At 52.6% G+C, this 21,435-nt stretch overlaps 1 protein-coding gene across 3 annotated transcripts in view; it reads left to right on the forward strand.

Annotated features, from left to right (window-relative positions):
* ADCY5 (adenylate cyclase 5) overlaps positions 1 to 21,435 on the forward strand; it is a 144,443-nt gene that overhangs the window by 110,876 nt on the left and 12,132 nt on the right. For 2 of the 3 annotated variants that reach the window (XM_081138922.1, XM_081138921.1), the window contains exons 9-17: positions 638 to 660; positions 1,574 to 1,718; positions 2,924 to 3,021; positions 5,529 to 5,616; positions 12,300 to 12,416; positions 12,817 to 12,981; positions 15,779 to 15,954; positions 17,818 to 17,847; positions 18,823 to 18,955. In XM_081138922.1, the coding sequence (XP_080995048.1) occupies positions 638 to 660; positions 1,574 to 1,718; positions 2,924 to 3,021; positions 5,529 to 5,616; positions 12,300 to 12,416; positions 12,817 to 12,981; positions 15,779 to 15,954; positions 17,818 to 17,847; positions 18,823 to 18,955 (975 nt within the window). The remainder of the gene's footprint in view (positions 1 to 637; positions 661 to 1,573; positions 1,719 to 2,923; positions 3,022 to 5,528; positions 5,617 to 12,299; positions 12,417 to 12,816; positions 12,982 to 15,778; positions 15,955 to 17,817; positions 17,848 to 18,822; positions 18,956 to 21,435) is intronic. The other variant, XM_081138923.1, reaches the window with a different exon arrangement.

The raw sequence follows: 21,435 nt of genomic DNA on the forward strand, positions 1-21,435 counted from the left end.
CCTGAGTCCCCAACCAGGCCTTACAATAACATATTGGTCCTCAGAGACCAGAAAAGCTGTTGTAGGTAACCAGTTTAATTTTCTTAAGTCAAAACTTAGGGACTCCCAGGAGATTTTATATGTACTCAGTGGGAGTGTGGGGTTTGGTATGAGTGGGCGTGTACACACATGTGGGGATTGATCAGCTTAGAGGTTTTCTCTTATTTCCATCTGAGTAAGTGGCAGAATTGGGAGGGTCCAGGAGGAGGGGGAGGGGAGGTTTGGGGAATATGACAAGGAGTTGGGTGTGGGGACAGGAAGAGCTTAGACTCATGGATTTTGCGAGTCAATGAAATGAAAGCAGTGCAGCCCCGCATCTAGCACAGAGCCTGCCCCATAAGAAGGACCCGACTATGTTCACGGAGGGGAGGGAGGGAGGAGGGAGGGAGGGAGGGAGGGAGGGAGGGAGGGAGGGAGGGAGGGAGGGAGGGAGGGAGGGAGGGAGGGCGGGCTACCAAGTGACAACCCTCTCATGTCCAGGCTCCTTGGTGAACTGCAGAGAGATGGGCCGCCCCCTTCCCACAGCCCCATCTCTGGAAGCCTCCATGCCCAGTCCGCTCTGTTCTCATACTCTCCTTTCTCTGTCCCTCTCTTTTAGGGCTTCGAAGACCCCAAGGACAAGTGAGTAATGTGTCCTTCGCTATTCCTGCTCTTTTGGCCTTGGGGATATCTTCAAATCGGCCTCATAGCTTTGTTTCCCCACGCTCCATGGGGAAGGAGCCCACACATAGTCTTGGCTGAGAGTGTCCAGAGCACAAGGCAGCTGAGAGATGACCAGCCCTGGAGCCTGAGCCGTCTGGCAGAGAGGCTGGGCCTCTGCATTGCCCGTGTTCAGTCTCCACACCATGCCCACACATGTGTGCACACACTGACACCTGTATGCGCCCACATTCTGCACATGCATGTGTACATGCACATGCAGCTCTCAGGAAAGTGCAGACCTTGCACAGTGGTCACCTGCAGTGCCTGGCCAATCCAGTGCCCTGGGGGAATGTCCTCTTTCTCTTCCACTTCCCAGTTCTCAGGGACTAAGCTTCATTTTAGTTCAGCACCCAAAGATCATGAAACCTCCCCAGAGGGTGCCTGAGCCAGGTTAAAGCACCCAGGTGGCTCACAGTCCCTGTAGCAGAAGTCTCACCTCCTGATCTCGGCTTTTATTTCTGGATAATGGTACAGCCAGAAATTAAAGAGCAGAGACTGTTACCTGTGGGGAGAAAACAAACCTTCCGTAGTAATTCATATTATTCTGATGATGTAAAAATATGTCAGTAGAGTCAGAAAAGCCTGTTTCAGTGAGGCCCTCCAGCCAGCGAGTCTGAGACAGGCAGTTTTCTATGCATGTGTGCAGTTGTTAAGACGGGGGTTGGGGGGGTGGGGCTTGGGCTTTGGCAGTCCTGGTCTCAATCTCAGCATCCCTGCCCCTTATTAGGGCTGATCTGGGTCTCTCATGGGTCCCCGTGCACAGGTAGAGCCACCCTCTAGCTGCACCCCCTGGTGGTCAGCCTGTCCTGTGTCTGCGCCTCTTGCTCCCCAGGAATGCCCAAGAAAGTGCAAACCCCGAGGATGAAGTGGATGAATTTCTGGGCCGCGCCATTGACGCCAGGAGCATTGACAGGCTGCGGTCTGAGCATGTTCGCAAGTTCCTCTTGACATTCAGGGAGCCTGACTTAGAGAAGAAGGTACAGCACCCTGGGTGGGAAGGAGGCTCCAGGCAGAACCAGGGCCAGCAAGAGGGAAACAAGGCAACAGGTGGCTCCATCCCGTCTCCATTACTGTTGGAAGAGCCCTTCTTGGCCCCTCATTTTCTCCAGCTCTAAAGCTGCACTACCCAGGAGATGAAGATTTTAGGGAGACCTCCTTGTTTGGCAGGGATAAATCTTAACCTCTTTGTGCCTTAGTTTCCTTAACTGGAAAATGGACCTATTTAGCATACCTACCTCAAAGGGTCATACTGAGGATTAAACAAGACCTATATTTGAAACACATAAAACAGTATCTGCCACGTAGTATATGTTCAATAGGTGGTAGTTGCTATTTGTACTATTTCTGTTATTATTATCATTATCATGACCAGTGGACTACCCAGCTGCACTGAACCTCAAAGTATTAAATTTGGAAGGGGCATTCAGTCTCCTTAAATTGTGACTGAGAGCTAAAACCCAAGTAGTTGCTCTAGTAGATGTGCTCTGAGCCACCCAGTGAAGTGGTGACAGAGCCGGAACCAGTCCCTGGGTCAGGGTCTTTGCTCCATGTCACAGGGTCTCCCTGGTGTTCGGTTAAATGGGCTTGTGTGAACTCATGTCGTCATGGAGTGAAGCAGTCCTAATTAGGAGGGAAAGGGAAAGTGATGGAAGGGAACTTACTCTGTTTACTAGCACTGTGGAGCTGACGCGGATCCCCAGCCCAGCCTCCGCTCCTGCGGCTGGTTGGTGGTGTGGGAGGAGCTGGGGCTGGGAGTCAGGACCTAGGAGATGAGCTGTGTTTGGACAAGTCTTGTGACCTCTCTGAGCCCCAGCTTACTCATCTCTGAGGTAAACACAGCAGCAGTCCTGGTCCTGTGCCTACTCCCTGGTGTGCTTAGGCGGTGAAGATAACGCCTATGTCCTAGGATGTAGACGGGGCTCAGTAACTTTAGCCCTGATCGCTGTGAATTACTCTCACAGTGACCTGGTCTGCAGAAAGCTCCTGGTTTCACACAATTCAACTCCTCTCCCCACAGCATCACCTTATAGTGACTTGGACTGGTTTCCCAAGAGCTAAGCCTAGCCCCAGTTCTCGGGTCTTCCACGTCCTGGGAGTGGGCCGCCCTGGGTGTCTGGGATGGGGCGGAGCTGGGACAGACAGGGCGGTGCCCCTGCCCCTCACTCTGCCCGTGTCCTCTCAGTACTCCAAGCAGGTGGATGACCGATTCGGTGCCTACGTGGCGTGTGCCTCGCTCGTCTTCCTCTTCATCTGCTTCGTCCAGATCACCATCGTGCCCCAGTAAGTACCCATCCTCCCGGGGCCCCTCCTCTGGCTACAGGGATTCCAGGGGTGTGAGGGGAGGCCATGTAATAGAGCAGAGGCCGGAGTCTGGTCTGAACGTGCTCAACAGGGAGAGAAGTTTCCAAACGTGTCTTCGGTGGGACTGGGAAGTCGGGAGCCTGACTCCTCCGTGACAGGGAGGCCACATGCTCATTTCAGGGTGGAAACCTCTCTGGGCACAGCTTAGTCATGGGAGACTCCTCACCACTCTGTCGTCTCATCTCATTTGAATCTACACCACTGGTGCCCATCGAATCACCCAAGTTCACCAGGCTTGTTTCTGCATGATCTTTGGTTCTTGCAAAAAAATCAATACATCTTCAAAAGATAAAGGTTTTTTGCTACTCTGGATAGTTTGAAGAGAAGATTTTAGGTCCTGAAGGCTTTCTCAAAGAGATGCTCCCAAACTCTTTTGAGGACTGGCTGTGTCACTGGGAGAGACTTGTGGTTCCCTAGAGGACCACTTTGAGTGGGCAGTGGGCTTATGGAAGTTATGTGTTAGTCATTCACAGTAGTGTTACACCTAGGCGAGAACGATAACTGTTCCACGTGTGTATGTATACATATACATGTACATGTATACATGTATATGTGCATATTTTTAACTTTTTATTATGCAATATTTCAAACATACAGAAAAGTAAAGTAATTAATATAATTAACCATCCCCTACATATAGCCATTGTTAATATTTTGCTTTTTTCTGTTTTATTTTATTTATACATTTTTAAAAATATGTTTTTATTGATTTTAAGAGAAAGAGGAAGGGAGAGAGACAGAGACATAGAAACATGGATGAGAGAGAAAAAACATCAATCATCTCCCTCCTGCATGCCCCCTACTGAGAATAGAGCCCACAACCTGGGCATGTGCCCTGACCAGGAATCAAACTGTGGTCTCCTGGTTCGATTGGTTGACACTCAACCAATGAGCCACGCTGGCCAGGCTCAACGCCTTTTGGTTTTAGTGGCACTTACTGTTGCAAAGCTGGCTCTTACCTTTTATCTGCTGTAACTGTCAGGATACCGTAGGGGAAAACCAGACACGGTGGCCAGCTGTGCCCTGGTTGCCCCCTGCAAGGAGACTGCAGAGCTGGTGGGATTATGAGTTCTGGGCACAGGACCCCATGTTTCTGAATTGAAGTGGAGCTAAAGGTGTAAATAAGCAACCTAGACTTTCTGTCCCATTACCAATGAAAGTCCCCTTAGTTTGGGTGCATGATCCTGCCTCTTTGCCACTTATTTTTCTGCAGCACAGCTTGGGGTTGGGTTATCCCAGCACCCTGCTCTGCCTCCAGCTCCTTCATTCCCTCTTCAGCTACAGCTCCAAGTTGCTGAGGTGTTGACGGAGGTCATTCTGTAGCCATCCTCTCTGTGTGGAAGCCTTAAAAGCTACTTTAAGTCTTTCTTTCCCTCTGGCAAGAGTTCTCTCCCCTTGTTTTATTTGTTTAAGGCATCTAAGTACTGGCTGCTGGGGGAGCCTGGAACAAAGACCCCATTTGAACACCTCCCTAGAGGCATCACGAGTCCTTAGCTTGCCTCTAACTTGCTAACGCACCTGGCATCTCCAGGCCACTGCACTCCCTGAAAGAGGAGGAGTCTCTGTGGCCTCCTGGGACATGGTGGAGTGTGCTGCACCTAGGCCAGCCCCTGCCCCAGGAGGGCCAGCCAGCGGAAGGTTTTGGAAGGAAAGTCACTTGCAGCTCTTTTGTCGGAGGATTCTGGCCCATGGTGGACGTTAGGATCACTGAGCTCTGCCTCTGAAAGGAGGGGCAGTGGGAGATCCTGGAGGTTTTTTTGTTGAACTGTCCAGGAATAGGGAGCACAAACTGAGCAGGACTTGTGGGGCCTGGCTGTGGGGAGGGCACACATGACTGCTGTTTCTTGGAGTGACTGGGTGAGCTGCTTGACAAAGGCGTTTCTGTAGACAATGGCTGCTCATCAAATCAGTTTCAGCCTTCAGGGTTACTTGTCAAGCGAGCCAGGGGGCTGCGTGGGGGGAATAACCAGGTGATTTTTAAAATAGGTCCCTCCAAGGTAGATGAGGAGAGCCTATGGATCACTAAGAATTAGGCGAAGTGTTGAGCAGGCTTCATCCAGTTCTCCATCCACCCTGTGTCTGCTGCTCCCACAGGAAGGCACAGGGAAGCAGGAAGGGCAGGAGCCAGGCCATCACAGAGGAGGGTCCTGAGTCAGTTCTCAAGGCTGTGGGAACCCTTCTGAGCGAGTTGGGGCCTAGAAAAGCCTGGGCTGTGGGAGCAGGGGAAATGGAGCAACTTCTGCTTCCTTCCTAGGGGCTTTCAGAGCCCCTGCCCCTGAGAACTGTGAAGACGGACACTTGCAGCCTGCTTGCAGGGCCAGGGCTCAGAGAAGTTGTCCCCTGGCCACCTGGACTTGACTTCACTTCCGTTCCCGTCATCTGTCACCCGGGTCCACCCAGAATCCCCACCTCCTCTCTTCTTCCAGCTCCGTGTTCATGTTGAGTTTCTACCTGACCTGTTTTGTGCTGCTGACCTTGGTGGTGTTTGTGTCCGTGGTCTACTCCTGCGTGAAGGTGAGTCTGGCTGACACCTGAGCCCCACCCCCTTCCTTGTTCCCCGTCTTCCCTTCCTTCCCAGCCCACTGATAGAGGCCTTCCCAGGAGCCTAATAGTCCCATGTGGGATCAGGGTTGCATGGTGCTGCGCCACAGCTCTTGACTGGCACTGGTGGCAAGCTAGACTGCAGGGGGTGGCCAGTGTAGCCTCGTTTGTATTGGCTGTGTAATCAGCCTTTGTTGATCTTTGCAACAGGAAAATGGTGTTGCTCCCGCTTTTGTCCCCTCGGTATCAGGTAGGATAGAAGAAGGGCATCTAATACAATGCTTGGCATGAAGCAGCGGTCAGTAAACACTTGCTGAAAGAATGAGTGTGGAAGTGACCTTGACACCCCCTCCAGTGTTCCCATGTACCTGGAATTGACCTTGGAGGGGCCTGTAGAGATGATGGCTTTTGAGTTGTTCACCATACAGATGAGGAGGGAACCTGAGTGGTTCATTGTTTCGGTCAGGGCCACGCAGCTAGTAACGTGGGCATGGGACCCTGTCCTGTGTTTTTCTCTCACACCTTCTCTGGTGCATACTATGCCCATCAGCCAGCTGTGTCCTGCGAGGGGACCTGGCCACAGGCTGTTCTGGTCTGTTGCAGAAAGTCCAGGTTCCATTTGTCATGCCCACCAAGACTTCCCCTCATTTCCTTCCCCAGTGGTTTCAGAATTCCGTGGCGGGGCCAGCCTGGTCCCAGAAAGCTCTCTGTCCCCAGGCAGGTGCAAGCCCTCTCCAGCTCCTCTGTAACCACTTCTCTGCTCTTCCCTGACACTCACTCGGAGCCAAGCCCCTGGGCTGGGAGGGGCTGGCAGGCCCTGCCATCACTACCCACACACTCTGCAGTGGGTACCATGTTCTTCTTCTGGAAGGATTAGACCTTTGTCACCTCCAAAGTTCCTTTTATCTCTCCACCCTCCAAATGGGGTCCTTCATTAGGCTGTTAACTGTTTAATCACCTGATGTCAAGGTCTTGGTGGACTGACTGTCAGAACTGGAAGGCCTTGGGAATTACCTGGCATGGTGCAGCCCTTCCCCTGAGCAGGTGCAGAAGCGGATGCCCAGAGAGGGGCAGGCGGGCTGGGGTTACTTTGAAAGTTGAGCCATGTTTGAAGCCAGTGACTTCACTGCATCATATGGTTCATCCTGGTTCCCTGCCCCTCCACCTGGTTCTTCCTCAAGACAATAAGGTGGAAACAACCCGAGTGTCCATCAACAGATGGACAGACAAGCCAAAGTGGTATATGTGTACAACGGGACATTATCTACCCATAAAAAGGAGAGAAGTTCTGACACATGCTACAACATGGATGAATCTGAAAACGTTATGCTAAGTGAGTGAAGCCAGACGCAAAAGAACACATACTGTATGATTCCACTTATATGAAATATCTAGAATAGGCAAAGTCATAGAGACAGAAAGTAGATTACAGGGCACCAGGGGTCAGAAGGTGGGGGTGGGGAGTAACTGCCTAATGGGTGCAGAGTTTTGTTTGGGGTGATGCAGGTGATTTGGAAACAGATGGCAGTGATGATTGCACAACATGGTGAATGTAGTTAATGCCACTGACTCGTACACTTAAAAATGGTCAAAATGGCACATTTTATGTCATATGTATTTTACCACAATAAAAAACCACAGCAGCCTAAGAAAAAGTACACCATTGCTAAAAGGGCCTCTTAAACATTTTTTTCTCAACCCCAAAAAGAATCTTTTCTCTTTCTAAGTTATCAACTGAGGCAAAGTCATTGTTTGTTTGAGGCACTTATTTAGCCTATTTAAATCAGAATCGAAGCTATATGTAGTCTATAGTTTTTAAACTAGAACCAGATTTCTCTCTTGTCTTCTTTGGTAGACCTGAGCTACACTGGTACTTGGCTTGTGCTCCCTAATTCGCATATGGATCTGATGAAAGGGGAGGAAGAGGGGTTAGGGGGAGGAGGAAAAGCAGAGAGCCCATTCCCGCTCCCCCGGTGCACCCTCACCCCCACCCCAACCTGCGCTGGCCGTTTTGAATTAGTACTTTGGTCTAGTGAATTCTCCTTCTTCCTGTTCAAGATTATTCATGAGAGTCATTCCTGCCGCCTTTTGTTTTATTGAATCTACCTAGTTTGTAATCAGTGTCACATTCAATCAGCTGGTTCTCCATTCCTTTATCTAGCCCAGTGGTTTTTCTGGGGGTTCCAAGGAGACCAGGGTTTCCTGGGTGGGGGGGGCTGGGGGGGAAATGCCCACCTCCCTGCCCCCAGTTCGTCTCCCACCAGCCACATCCTCCAACCAGGGGTGACCACTTCTTCCATGTTGTAGATACATGTAGAGCTTCAGTAGAGAATTTGTTTAGGAAGAAACACTCCGTGGCTGATCAAGTCCGGAACCTGCTGGTCTGGGCCAGGAGTACCGGCCCTGGGGTCCTGCTGTGTCCTTCCCCCCAGCCTCTTAATAAGCCATCTTCTCAGCACATATTTACTCTCTGGAAAGTAGATCCCAACCTGAGAAGTCATTTTCAGTATGAACTTCTCTTCTATTTCATTATTTTCCTTTCCTTGCTCGTGTTGCCCATTAACTGTGTGCACAGTGAGACATAAAAGGGTGGTTCTCCTGCCGTCCTCCAGGGAGCCGTTTCCTGTCCTTCCTGCTGGGAGGTTTCTGCGTCCTACTCACTGCGGGCTGTGGTTCCCTTTCCACCTTGGATCTGTTCCGTCTTTTCCTGATGCAGCTTGGTCCAGTTCACACACAGCCCTCACTTTCTCACTAAGGCTCATTTGGTGCCATGGTCTTCACCTTGTCCCAGAGCCCATCGGCTGCCCCACAGAGCCCTGCTATCTCTGGGATGCCCCGCCCTGGGGATCACCCCCTGAGCACCTCCTTCTGGAGATGCCGTCTTGTCTGAACCTGCACGGGTTACTCCTCCCTTCCCTTGGCATCCGTGCTGCCCTGGGCCCCAGAACTGCTTTTTTAAGAGAAAACCATCCTAAATCCCTCCCTGCCATCACATGTGGTCCACAGCCTCAGAAAATTTCAGATCTGAAGGGGCCCAAGCAATGAGGCAGCCCAGACACCCGCCTGAGGCCAGTCTCCCCTATGATAACCCTGCAAGGCGTGGACCAGCCTCTGCTTGATGGCCTCCAGGGACAGCAAGCTCACTCACATGTCTTGAGTGCAGCCCCTCCTTCCTCTCTTTGGCCAGCTCCGACTGTTCCATCAATTTCCCTGTGGCTTCTGTCCCATCGTCTGTGAAGTAGCCCAGGCCTATCCCTGAGAGTGCCACCACTTTTGCCACCCTCACCCAAATGAGTAGAAGAAGGTGGCACCCTGCTTTCCCCACAGGCTGATCGGGGGGGTGCTTAGCCTTTACTGCAGCTCATTAGCACATCATTTTTCAGAAGGCCAGATTCCTCTCCTGCAGTTTGGGACTTGGGTACAGATAGGCCCAGTAGGAGTACTCAGCCACATACTTCTTTGTGTGTGTGCGTGTGCACTCGTGCATGCATGTGTGTGTTTATCTCCCTCCTCCTCCAGGCTGCTGGCTCCCTCCTAACTTGCATCCCACAGACCCCTGGGACTTGATTGTCTGAGCTCCTAGGAACTGTGACCAGAGTTTTTAGGCTCTGTCTGCTCCGTACAGTCTCCAAACAGTGGCTCTTCTCCCCAAAGCCTGAATGTGGCTAAGTCTCACCTTGCTGGCTGTCCTGTCTACCTCTCAGCCTGACTGCCACCCAGTGTCTAAAGTAGGGTCTTATGATACTACAAGTACATCTCACCTCTTAAGGTATCTTCTTTCCTGTGAGGAGCTTAGGATTCCCACACTCACCTTTCCACCACCATGCTCAGGGTCACCTTTTGTCTGTTAGGGAAAGGATATATTGTTGCCAGACGTGTGTTCAGTGGCTTTTGAGTCAGAAAGTCTAGGGTCCAGATCCCAGCTGTGCCACTTCGAGCTGACCTCCCTGAGCCTCTAAGGTGACTTTTATTGCATTGACCTCGCAGATGAAGAAAATAAGGCTCAGGGAGGTTAATAACGCTGCTTTCCCCAGTTCCTGGAGCTAGGAAGTGGTGTAGCTGGGATTTAAACCCACATGGTTCTTGACTCCAGAGCCCACAATCCTTCCCCTCCAGGTCACTGCCTTTGTTAATTTGTCCATTTGACCCCTGAGAGGCCAGGTGATGAGAGCAGTGGTGTGAAGCTTGATCAGCTTGTGTTTGCTGTTTGGCCTCCGAAATTTTCATCTTTTAAAATACTTTTCTGAAGTAGGAGCTACTGCTTTTTTATTAGCTCTTTGTCAAAAAAGCTGTTTTCTTGAACTTTGCCATCAGATTTCACCACCTTCTTTCACCTCTACAGCACCCTGGTTTGACATCACAGATGGGAACAAGGGCTCTAGGGAAGTCATCGATTTGCCTGGAGACTCAGAGAGGCCAGGATCAAAACTGTCCCTCACCCAGTCGTGGTTTATTAATTATGTGCCTACTCCCATGTTCATATTAAATCAATTTGAATTAATTAGACTGGGAATGTACTGGTTTGAATTTTCTTTCATTGATTCTTTTTCTGAGCTCTGATTGTGAGCAAGCATTGAGCAATTGGTTTGCACAGACACAAATCCTCCCGTAAAAAATACTTTCCAGGATCTGCCTGCAGCCCCAGGGGAAGTTTTGTCATCCACGCTGGGGTTAATAAAAGTGGGATTTAGGGTCAACATGCTGATGCACTTTTTGATTACAGGAGATGAGATACTCTTTAAACCAATACCAGGGCAGGATGTCACATCTAGAGACTTTAAAAAGCAGCAATTCCCAGGTACTTGCTGTGGTTTTAAAGTCAAGAGTGGGTCTTTTGAAAGGGTGACAAGGGACATTGGCTTGTAGCAAGCCAGTGCATTAAGACACAATCATTCATTAGATGTTAGAACGACATTTCAGATTGGATTTTCTAAAGCCTGCTGTTCTTCTCCTTGCCTCTGGGTGGCCCCTGTGGAACTCCTGGTCTCCACTGACCAGGCAGTCCGTGTGCATATCCTGTTCCAGTCATTGGTGATTGCAGTTAACTAAGGAAGCCCTTCAGTTGATGGATAGGATGATCAGAACTAAAACCATTTAAGCAACATGGGTGGGGATGGAGGATGGGATGGCAAAATTTGAAGCAGGCAGAGATTAGATACCATCTGTCACAGCACTTCAGAGTGAGATCCTGATGCTGGTGCCAAAACACTTTCCCAGCTGTGAAACCCAAAATTCCTTTAATAGGAAACAAGGACCTTCATTCTTATTGGCAACATAGCTCTTTAAAATGCAAATATTAACTAAATTTTCTATTGAATTTAACAGCTTACAAAGCACTTTCAAAGCATCATTTCACTGAGTCTCCATAGCCACCTTCGATGTTCCCTATTTACTGATAAGGCTCAGAGCCGTTAATGACTTCCCCAGGATCAGACAGCTAGCAAGAGGCCGAGCAGGATTTTTTACTAAGTGCTTTATTTAGCTATAATTCACATACCATAAAATCCACTTTATAAAGGTGGAGGAAACTGTAATTTAGTAGTTTGGGGTATATTCATCACGTTGTGCAGCTGTCATCACTACTTAACTCCAGAACATTGTCATCGTCCCCAAAAGAAACCCCAGACCTGTTAGCTATCACTGGTCGCTCCCTGCTTGCCACAGCCCCTGGCAACCTCTAATCTACTTTCTGTCTCTATGAATTTGCCTGTTCTGGACATTTCGTGTAAATGGAATCATACAATATGTGGCCTTTTGAAATTGGCTTCTTTCACTTAGCACGGTATTTTCAAGGTTCACTCACGTCATGCCATCATGTAACAGCTCTTTATTCCTTTTTATGGCCAAATAACGTTCCATCGTGTGGTTGTATCACGTTTTGTTTTCCCTTCATCAAACTGATGGGCAGCTGGGTAGTGTCCACTCCCCTGGGTCTGCCAGCTTCTTTGGTCCAGGATGGTTGGGAGAGGAGGCGGTCACGGTGGACAAGGCCAACTGTGTCAGACTGGTGAGACCCGATCATATAATTACCAACACCACAACGGGTCTTTGAGTGGACATATGGTTTGTCTAGTTGAAGGAAATGTAGGGAGAGTTAGGTGAGGGAAATGGCAGATCCATGAACATCCTGCTGAAAGGGCTCACTGAACTCACTGTCTGTGGCCCGCCCTCCTGCCCACATACTCCTCTGCCCCTTCTCACCAGCTCACCCCGTTCCTCCAGACCCCAGGCCCTCTCCGAATCCTTGGACCTACAGCTCCCTTCTTCTAAGAAGCCTTCTGACCCTCAGTGACTCCTCAGCTGCCACCTACTGCCCCTCCCTGTTTGTAACTCCCAGAGTTCACACAGCAGGTTCAGGTGCTGTTTCCTCTGCTTCCCTTTTGGGGTCAAGATAGCATCTTTCCTTCTCCCTTCTGTCCTGCTTCTCCCACCTGTGAGCTCCCCAGGTAGACCCACTGCTGGCCAGCTGCAGAAGCTGGGCTGTGGGGCTGGAAGCAGCGGTGCCAGGCTGGAGGCTCGCACACGGGGAGCGCGTTCAGGCAGGGTCCTGCGTTACTCCGCCCAGAGACAAAGGTGGACGGGGACCTGGTTCTATGGAGGTTTGGGGAGCACCCACTGAATTCTGTTCTGTCTCTCTCTCCCTCCCCTCCCCCCAGCTCTTCCCAGGCCCCCTGCAGACCCTCTCCAGGAAGATCGTGCGGTCCAAGATGAATAGCACCCTGGTTGGCGTGTTCACCATCATCCTGGTGTTCCTGTCGGCTTTTGTCAACATGGTGGGTGGCTCTACCTCCCCAGCCATTGGGTGAAATTGCTGGAGCCCTGTACCCCCCGAGCATGAGCTGAGAGGAGAGTCTCCCTCAGACCCTGGAGTTCTCCCTCCCAGAAATTCTTCTTTGGGTCTCACATCAGGTCTGGGATCAGATTTGACTCCTAAAACCTCTCAGGGCTGGACGAGCTAGTGGGACTCTGGAAGCCCCAGGGGATGTTCAGGAGCCCTGCCCTGGGCAGCAGCCAAACCTTGCTGGGTCCTCAGCCTCTTCCAGGCTCCTCTCCTGTCCTGGGTCAGTATCAGGCTGCACCCAAGACGAAGAGTGAACAGGTGCCCACTGCCCTGTGGAGATGGGCTGCCCTGGCCTGGTCCCCACAGCTGACCCTCTCCTCCCCTGCCCCCAGTTCATGTGCAACTCCGAGGACCTGTTTGGCTGCCTCGCAGAGGAACATAACGTCAGCACCAGCCAGGTCAACGCATGCCACGTGGTGGAGTCTGCTGTCAACTACAGCCTGGGGGATGAGCAGGGCTTCTGCGGCAGCACCTGGCCCAACTGCAACTTCCCCGAGGTACTGGGCAAGGAGGGGCTGGGTGCAGAGGGAGAACCTCCCACCCCCCCATGTGTCCTTGACTGCTCTCAGGGACAGTCAGGGGCTTCACTGCCATTCCAGAGGCTCATTTCCTCAGTCTCTCTCATCCACGTGGCAAACACTAGGGAACAAGGCCAGCCTCCTCTGTAATAGTAACAGCAGTAGCATAGCTATTGTTCATATAGTACTTACTACATGCAGGCACTGTACTAAGTGCTTTATTTACATCCATTTACTCTTGTCATCCTCACAACAACCCTGTGACATAGACACTGTTATATCTCCTTTATATGAATGAAACCGAGGCACAGAGAGGTCATATAACTTGCCCAACATCACGAAGATAGTAAGTGGCAGAGCCTGAGCTCCCACCCAGATCATGTGGCTCCAGAGTTCCTGCTCTGAACCCAAGGTAGAGCTGTTTCTGAATCTTTGGCTTGGGCAGCAGACCCAGCACGGCCTCTGGAGACCCTGGCCAGCCCCCTTCTGTGGGTCAGAGAGCAGCGGCATAGGAAAGGGACTGCATCAAGCTCACCCCTTCAAAGTGTACAATTCAGTAGCTATTAGTATATTCACAGACTTGTGCAGCCATCGTCACGATCTAATTTTAGAACATTTTCATCACCCCAAGAAGAAATCATGTACCTGTAGCTTACTGGCTTTAAAAATCATATACCTGTAGCTTTCATGCTGAAAACCCCTAGAAAGCAGCGTGCAGTAAACGCCTGTGGTATGTGAGCTGCTTTGTCCACCTAGCTGCGTTTTCTTGGGGAGCTGTTTTCAAGGGAGCAGTGGGCCAAGCTTCCAACCCAGGGTGCCCACTCCATGTACTGGGTGGTTCCCATACCCCAGGCTCCCGCCAGGGGGTCATAGGAAGCCTGTAAGATGATGGCAGTTTTGCCTTTTTCTGGGGAGAGGGTCCGAGTGTTCATTCAATTCCCAAGGGGCCCATGACTCACAAGGGCCCAGAACTGCAGTGGGGCCCCAAGGGCTGCCACAGTGCTGGCCTCTCTCCCCGTCCCTGGGAAGGAGCCTAGTCTCTCCTGCCAGCACAGACAGAGCAAGGGAAACTGTGAGGAGCAGGACTGTGCCGATGCTCCCTAGAGCAGCGCTTCCCCTCCACCTGTCCCTGGGCCCAGGCCAAGCTCTCCCTCTCCCCGGAGGCCATGGTCCTCAGGCAGCCAGGGTGAGCAGGCCTAGGCTTCCCGGTCACCCCCCTCTACTCCCCGCCTCTCTTCCTTCTCACATCTGGCCAAGAGCCCACAGGAGCTGCTGCCTGGGGGCTGTTTGCTGAGAAGCAGAAGCTGGTTTTGGTCTGCATTTGTCCCCTGGTGGTTGCTCCAAGGAAGAAGCGGAGGAGTGGGGAAAGGGCAGCTGGGGGAAAAGGGCAGTGGCAGAGCCTGTTTTAGCTCCCCATTTTCAGGAGATGGGTGGTCCAGCTGTCAGTCTCCAGTCCTCACCAACCCCCCAGTTTCAGGCTGCTTATCCCTGCTGGGTACCAGGGCTGACCCCACCCCATAGTGTTGTTCTGATTCACAAACCCTGAGGCCCTTGGGGGAGGAGCACAGAGTTCAGCCTTAGCCTCCTGGTTGTCTGGGCTCTGAGTCTGCATGGGAATCCAGGCTGGCTCTTGGGGTCCCCTCTCCATCCCCCAAAGATGGGCTTATTATGCTTATTACCGTTAGGCTGAGTGAACTGGGTCTGCCTTCCCTGCCTCTTCCTCTGCCTCTGTTCCTGGTGGTGACTGGAGGCTTGTCCCTCCCCCTTTCAGTCACCTGGGGTTCTCTACAGCCCCTCCCTGGGTTCCTGAAGGCCTGAGGAGTCAGGAAGTCCACCCTGCCAGCCACTGCCATTTGGTCTCCAGCCCAAGGCAGAGGCAGTGAATAGTGAGTGCCAATGCCTGACTCAGAAATAATGATGCTAAATTTGAAAGGAAGAACAAAATAATAGGTGCTGGCAGGTCTAGGATTAGCATCTAGATGCTAATGACAGAGCAGAAGGGGACCTCCTTCCTGGTCTACCTGGTTCAGCTCCTCAGGTGTCTGAGAAACTGCGGCTCAGAGACCAGAAGAGACTTCCCCAGAGTAAATGGTACATCTGAAGCCTTGCAGGTCAGATATATTCAGAACTTTTCAGATTTTAAAAGGTTGCCTCTCACTCCCAGTGCAGTGAGTAGCAACTGAAAGTGAAACACAGTAATATTCCTGCAGCAGAATGTATGAACAGTCACAGAGAGCAAGATAAAGATGAGAATCGGCGTCTCATCAGTGGGTCAGGTTACCACCACATCAGTTAGGAAAACATTTTCAGTTTTCGGAGCTTTGGATTTAAAGTTGCAGATTGGGGGCTTGAGGCCTGTGCTCCCCACAGTTACTGAGAGTGCAGGGCCCTGCGCCAAGTGGCCCCATCTCTTATAATCGTCACTGTGAGCCCATGATATAGGGGGTTTTGCAGATGGGGAAACTGAGGCTTAGAGAGGTTGAATACATGGCCCAAGTCACACAAATAGTCCGTAATGAATCAGGATGTAACTCACGTGGGTCTGAGCCTGGAGCCGTGCTCTAACCATGGGGCCCTACTGCCAGTGCTGGTCAAACCCAGCCTGGAGCCCCATCTCCTGGCTCCTAAGCAGGGCTCTCCACAGCATATCACAGGTTTGCATCAGCGGAATATCCCCAGACCAGGCTTCACCTGAGGCCAGCTCAGGCTAGCTGGATGCTGGGAGGTGGGGAGGGCGCGGGGGTGGTCACTGAAGCCTGCTGCCCTCTCTCCGTAGTACTTCACCTACAGCGTGCTGCTCAGCCTGCTGGCCTGCTCCGTGTTCCTGCAAATCAGCTGCATTGGGAAGCTGGTGCTCATGCTGTCCATTGAGCTTATATATGTGCTCATCGTGGAGGTGCCCGGTGTGACGCTCTTTGACAATGCCGACCTTCTGGTCACTGCCAATGCCATGTAGGTGGCACCCTCCTCAAGTCCCTGATGGGTCTGGGGTATTGCAGAGAGGTGGGAAGAGCAAGAGGCTGGGCCCCTGGGCTGCAGGGGGTTTGCAAGGAGAGTGCCCTTTGGCTCCCCAGCTCTGACCATCCGGGCAAAGCACCACAGCGTCTTGTTTCTTTCCCTTTCCCCATTTCCCAGTGGAGGGGTGGCCTCGGGGTGGCTGGTCCCACTGCTCTTCTGCCTCCAGTTTCCTACTCAGTCCTGACCTCAGGCCTCAGTTCATTGTTCCTCACTTTTCCAGGGTAGCCTCTGATGAGCTATTTTCACCTAACCCCAACCGCCTATGGCACCCTGGGCCCAAGGGTCAAGGTTGACAGGGTTGGCTAGCAAGGCCTGTGGGAACAGAAGAACAGCCTTTGTTGTTTATGTGCCCTGTGTCCTACCTGGAGCCAGGCACTGGGACCTGCATTATCACTTTCCATCCTCATAGCAACCCAGCGAAGTAGGCAGGGCTGCCAGGGAAGGATGGGTGGCTTGTGCGTGGCTCAGAGGCTCCTGCCTGTGGGGTGAGTGGTGAAGTCCCCCAGTCCGGAGGGGCCAGGTGTGAGGGTTGTGCCCCAGGCTCTCTAGCTGGCAGCCAGCCTGGTCATACAGTAACAGGTATCAGATTGTGAGGGGCAAGACCTCTAGCTTTAGGTCAAATTGAGAGTTTCAGTCTCAGCCTCAGATACACATTTGGCTATTTTTGCTGAACCTCATTATTTTCCCCAGTAAAATGGGAATAATACCCATAGTAGTAAAATGTATGTGGTGCCTGACACTTTTATGTGTAGAACACTTTTCTTCCCGTTACCATCCCCCCGCCCAACACACACATCAGGAAGCACAAAGGCCTGTGTCCCCTGAGGAAACGTGGCACCCTGTGCTTTCTCTGAATCAGAGGACGAGATCCATTCATTCCAAAATTTTATTGTGGGCCTGCCGTGTTTTAGGCACTGAGCTAGGCAGTGGAGATACAGTCACTTTCTTGTGAAGAGAGTATCACCTGAGAAAATGAAGGTGTAATGAAGGATCTAAGTCAGATTCAAGTAAGAACTTCTTGGTGGCCGTGCGGGGCTCTGGGCAGATGACAGGGAGACACCGTAGCATTGGGAGCAGCGCAGGCTGCAGGCCCAAGAGGACAAGGAGAGGAAGGTCGTCTGGGCCTTTCTACCCATGGATCAGGGTGGGAGCCAGGAACTTGGCCTCTTCTTACCTGCTCTTCCCCCCACCCCTAGCCTGTCCTCTCCTCCTGGTGAAGTAGCAGCAGAGAATGGAGGTCATTTCTGGATTGGGAGACCCTGGTTCGGTTCTAGGGCAGCACTGTCCAGTAGCTGAATAATGCCAACCACATATGTAATTCAAAACATAGTAGCTGTGAGAACAAGGCAGCATATGCTGTAGGCACAGACTTGCACTCAGTACTGCTTTAAGGCTCAGTAGCTACATGTGGCCAGTGGCTACCATACTGGACAGTGCAGGTAAAATCTTCCTCCTCCTCTGGGTGGCAGCGAGGCTGGGGTGGGAGCGGTGGATATGCTGGGGAGCCCCAAGTTCCCAGCTAAGGGCTGGGGAATTTGTGGTCGTGGTGACCAGATACTAGGTGGTCCTGGGCTTTCTGCAAGCCTCCCATGCTGAGAGTCTCCTTGGGTCGGGAAGGGTACTGGGGGTGGGGGTGAAGGAGCAGTAGCAGTGGGAGTAGCAGTATTGGACATGGGGGTCCTGCAGGGTGGGGGCAGAACAAGGTGGGGGGCAGAGCAGGGTCGGGGGACACAGCAGGCGCTGAAGCTGCTGATGCAGAAGAGTGGCCTGAGCAGCCCTCCCCACTCCTGTTCACAGAGACTTCAACAACAACGGGACCTCCCAGTGGTGAGTCGATGCTCTTTCTCTGATTCTCTGACAGGGCCTCTCCCTGCCCTTGGCACAGAGCAGCCAGGGCCCGCAGAGAAGGCAGCAGTGCCCAGGTGGGAGGAGGCCCTCCCCTCCCTCATACCAAATGGGTAGATGCCCTTCTTTTTCTATGATCCCCACCACCCCAAGATGATAACATGGACTCGGTGACCAGGTTCTCGGGACCCACAGCTCATTCCGCAAGCCTCATCTTAAAGCATTTAGCCTCAGGCTCTTCAGCAGGAATGTGAACAGGACCCCAGGCCCAGGAGAACAGGAACTGGTGCCCCTCCCCCTGGGGTGTCAGTTAGGCGGCTGCACTCAAGGTTGGGTCTTTGCTGGCACAGGGAGGAGGGTTTGGGATAGCTGCTTTTAAGATTGTTTATTAAAAATGTTAACAGAAATATAATTAGGTAATAATAGCTATCACTTTTGGAGTTCTTACTGTTTGTCAGGTACAAGGGATTTGCATATAGCATCTTTAGTTTTTACCACAATTTTGAAATGTGGGCATTGTTATTCCACCTAACAGATTAGGAAACTAAGGTTCAGAGAGGTTAAGGGACTTGCCCAAGGTGTCCCAGAGATGGTCAGTGTGGCCTGCCTTGCTCCCTTGTTACTGTGCCCATGGCCCTTTGTCTTGCCCAATGAGAAAGACCTGGGGTGTATGCGTAGCCCTTTATAAGGGCCTCACTCATCCTGTGATGTGACTAGAGGGACGCTCCCCAGTGAAGGGGGAGTAAAGCATCAGGAGAGAAGTACTGGTGCTAAGCTGCAGGGGAGAGCAGGGCTGAGGTGGGGCTTCTAGTCAGGAATGCTTCCAGAAGCACACCTCAGGCAACGTTTGAGCAGGAAGGTGAGGAAAGGGAGGTGATATAGCGGGAGGAAGACAAAGGGCCTGAGGGGCCTTGGAGCCCACCATGAGGTGCCAGGGCATCTCCCTCCTGCCTGCAGCCCTGAGCATGCGACCAAGGTGGCGCTGAAGGTGGTGACGCCCATCATCATCTCAGTCTTTGTGCTGGCCCTGTACCTGCACGCCCAGCAGGTGGAGTCCACCGCCCGCCTCGACTTCCTCTGGAAACTGCAGGTGGGTGGCCCTGGGGCTGGAACTGGGGTGGGGGAAGTACCCAGGCCTCACAGCACTTTGAGTGAGTGAGCCCATCACCTGAGCTGAGCTGGGCCTTAGTTCTACACTGACCAGGTATCCTGCTCACGCCTTGTCCAAATAGACCAGTGGTCCACGTCCCAGCATGTCTGCTCCCTGCTCTTTGGGGCCAAGAGGCAAAACCCTAGAGTTTATTCCAGCCAAACCCACTTGATGGGCCCAGGAAATATGCTCTTGTCACAAATACTGTGTGCATCCAGAGTAAGGGACAGGAGAGGTGTGGACAGGCCCAGTGTGTGGTAGGAGCAGCAAAGAGAGTATGGGAGAAGAGTGGCAGGAGGAGAGGAGAGGAGGAGGGGCATGCAGTCCCAGTGTCTCCACGGAGGCAGTGCAGGGGCCTGGCCAGGTGCAGGAGCTGGCACTCAAGGCTCCTGAGGAGGGCTTGACGTGGCCAGAACTGGGCCTGAATATTTCTCCAGGGGAGGATGGGTGGAAGGGGGCATCAAGGACTGTCAACAGGAAGCCCAGCCAAGTGGCTGTGCCCTGGCCCTAGTGAGAGGTGTCAGGCACGGGCAGAGGCAGTGGGGTGCTGGGGGCCACAGCTCTGACCTGCGCTGGGTGCTCAAGTGGAGCCGAAATCCAGCCAGTGCCCTGCCATCCAAGCTTCGTGCCCTGCACCCTGAGAGATCCACATGCAGAGGGGATGCCTCTGGGCCACTCACAGGGCACTCCAGGTGCTAGCAGCAGCCCCTTGTTACCTGGTAGTTCACCTAAAAAGGTCCAGGAGAGGGCGCCCACGGGCACTAACCTTGAACAAGCCTTGGTCCAGGCAGGTGGCCTCAGACCTGTTATTCCAGGCCAGCCTCTCACAGAACATAGTGTAGCGTGGTCTCTTTGTCTCCCCTGGCCTGGCTCCTATGTCCAGACCACTTCTCCAGCTCATCTGCAACTGGCTTAGGCCTCCGCCCTCCTTAACTTTTTATTAACATTGAGGTTGAAGTCTTCGGGCTGTGGGCAGGAGACCCTGGGCTTTCATTGGGTGCCAAGGGAAGATAGAGGCATCTGGTTGCCCTGCTGTTGGGTGTTCTGCATGAAGTCTGGCTGAAGTTCCCACTGAGGTCTCCAGTGGGGATATCCTGGGGTCAGGGGAATAAGTTTTCCATGGGAATGGCCTTCAGAAGCCCTGGCTGGGGAGGGCCTCAGGGAAGTCCAGGGTGAGGCTGCACCGGCTCTTCTCAGCTGCCTCCCAGCCTCCTCCCTGCTCTCCCATGCCCTCTCTTTTGGGGAAACTCTCTCCTGGGGCTGACCAGGCTCTGTGGGACTTGGAGCCGATGTTGCAAAGGCCTCTAGAAAGGGGTGAAAACAAGGGCAGGGTGAACCTGGCCCTCAGCCTCTCTCTCTGACCTGATGCCCCTTTACCCCCATCCAGCCCGTGTCTGTCCAGAGCCTGAGTGCACAGGGTCAAACAGGCTGCCCGCCAGCGCTGAGCAGTGCAGCCTGAAGCTCCCCCACAGGCCATACCGGGGCCCCCAGGGCTCAGGCAGCTTTCTCTCAGCCCCAGCCAGGTGCTGCCCCTGGAGCTTGAAGGTGAAGAGTTGGATGAGCCACAAAGTGGGTGCCTGTCTCCTCTGGAGAGCTGACACCTCTCATCTCTCAGCCGGCTCTGAACCTCCCAGGCCCAAAACAGCCAGGGTTGTGGGGTCTCTCCTGGGCTGCTGTAGGGGTATGGTGGCCGCCTCCAGGGCCCTGGGGCTGAGGCCCCACACACAGGCCCAGTTCCCATTCTTTCCAGCATCCCTGGGTTGCAGCGCTGCCCCCTAGCGGTGCTGAGGGCTTGAGGCGATCCAGAGACCAGGCTGTTCTCAGTCACTCCGCAGCGGGTCTGCAGCCCCAGAGACATGTGCTATTAGTGTTCCTCCCTACGCCTGGCCACAGACACAGGTTCACTCCACTTATCTCTTCTCCCTGACCTCCTCCCTCCCCACGCCTATGCTCCCCCACCATTTTTATCTTCTCTTCTTGGGAGGAAGTTTTAAAAAATAATTTAAAACCTACAGAAAAGTTATAAGAACAGTATAGAGAACTCCAGCAGTCCCTTCGCCAGATTCCCCAATCTGGCATTTGCTCAATCGCCCCACCCCCATCCTTCTGACATGATGCCCCATCACCCCCAAATTTTCCAGTGTCTACCTTCAAAAGGCAGGGCACTCCCTACATCACCCCCACTTGGCCTCCCAGTCAAGACATAAGCCCTGGCGCAGCACCATCCCTCCCACAGAGCCGATTCCCATTTTGCCAGTGCTCCCAGTTCTAGCCCAGGATTCTAGCCAGTTACACTCTTTGCCTTTAGTTGCCAGTCTTCTCAGTCTTTTCTTGTCTCCCAGCCTTTGCCAGTCCTCATCCTGTGACCCTCAGCCTAGGTTCATTGACATTTCCCATGTCCAGACTCAGGCCACACCTTC

Source organism: Miniopterus schreibersii, assembly GCF_964146895.1.
Source record: "Miniopterus schreibersii genome assembly, chromosome: 5".
In the NCBI taxonomy this organism is placed as follows: Eukaryota; Metazoa; Chordata; class Mammalia; order Chiroptera; family Miniopteridae; genus Miniopterus; species Miniopterus schreibersii.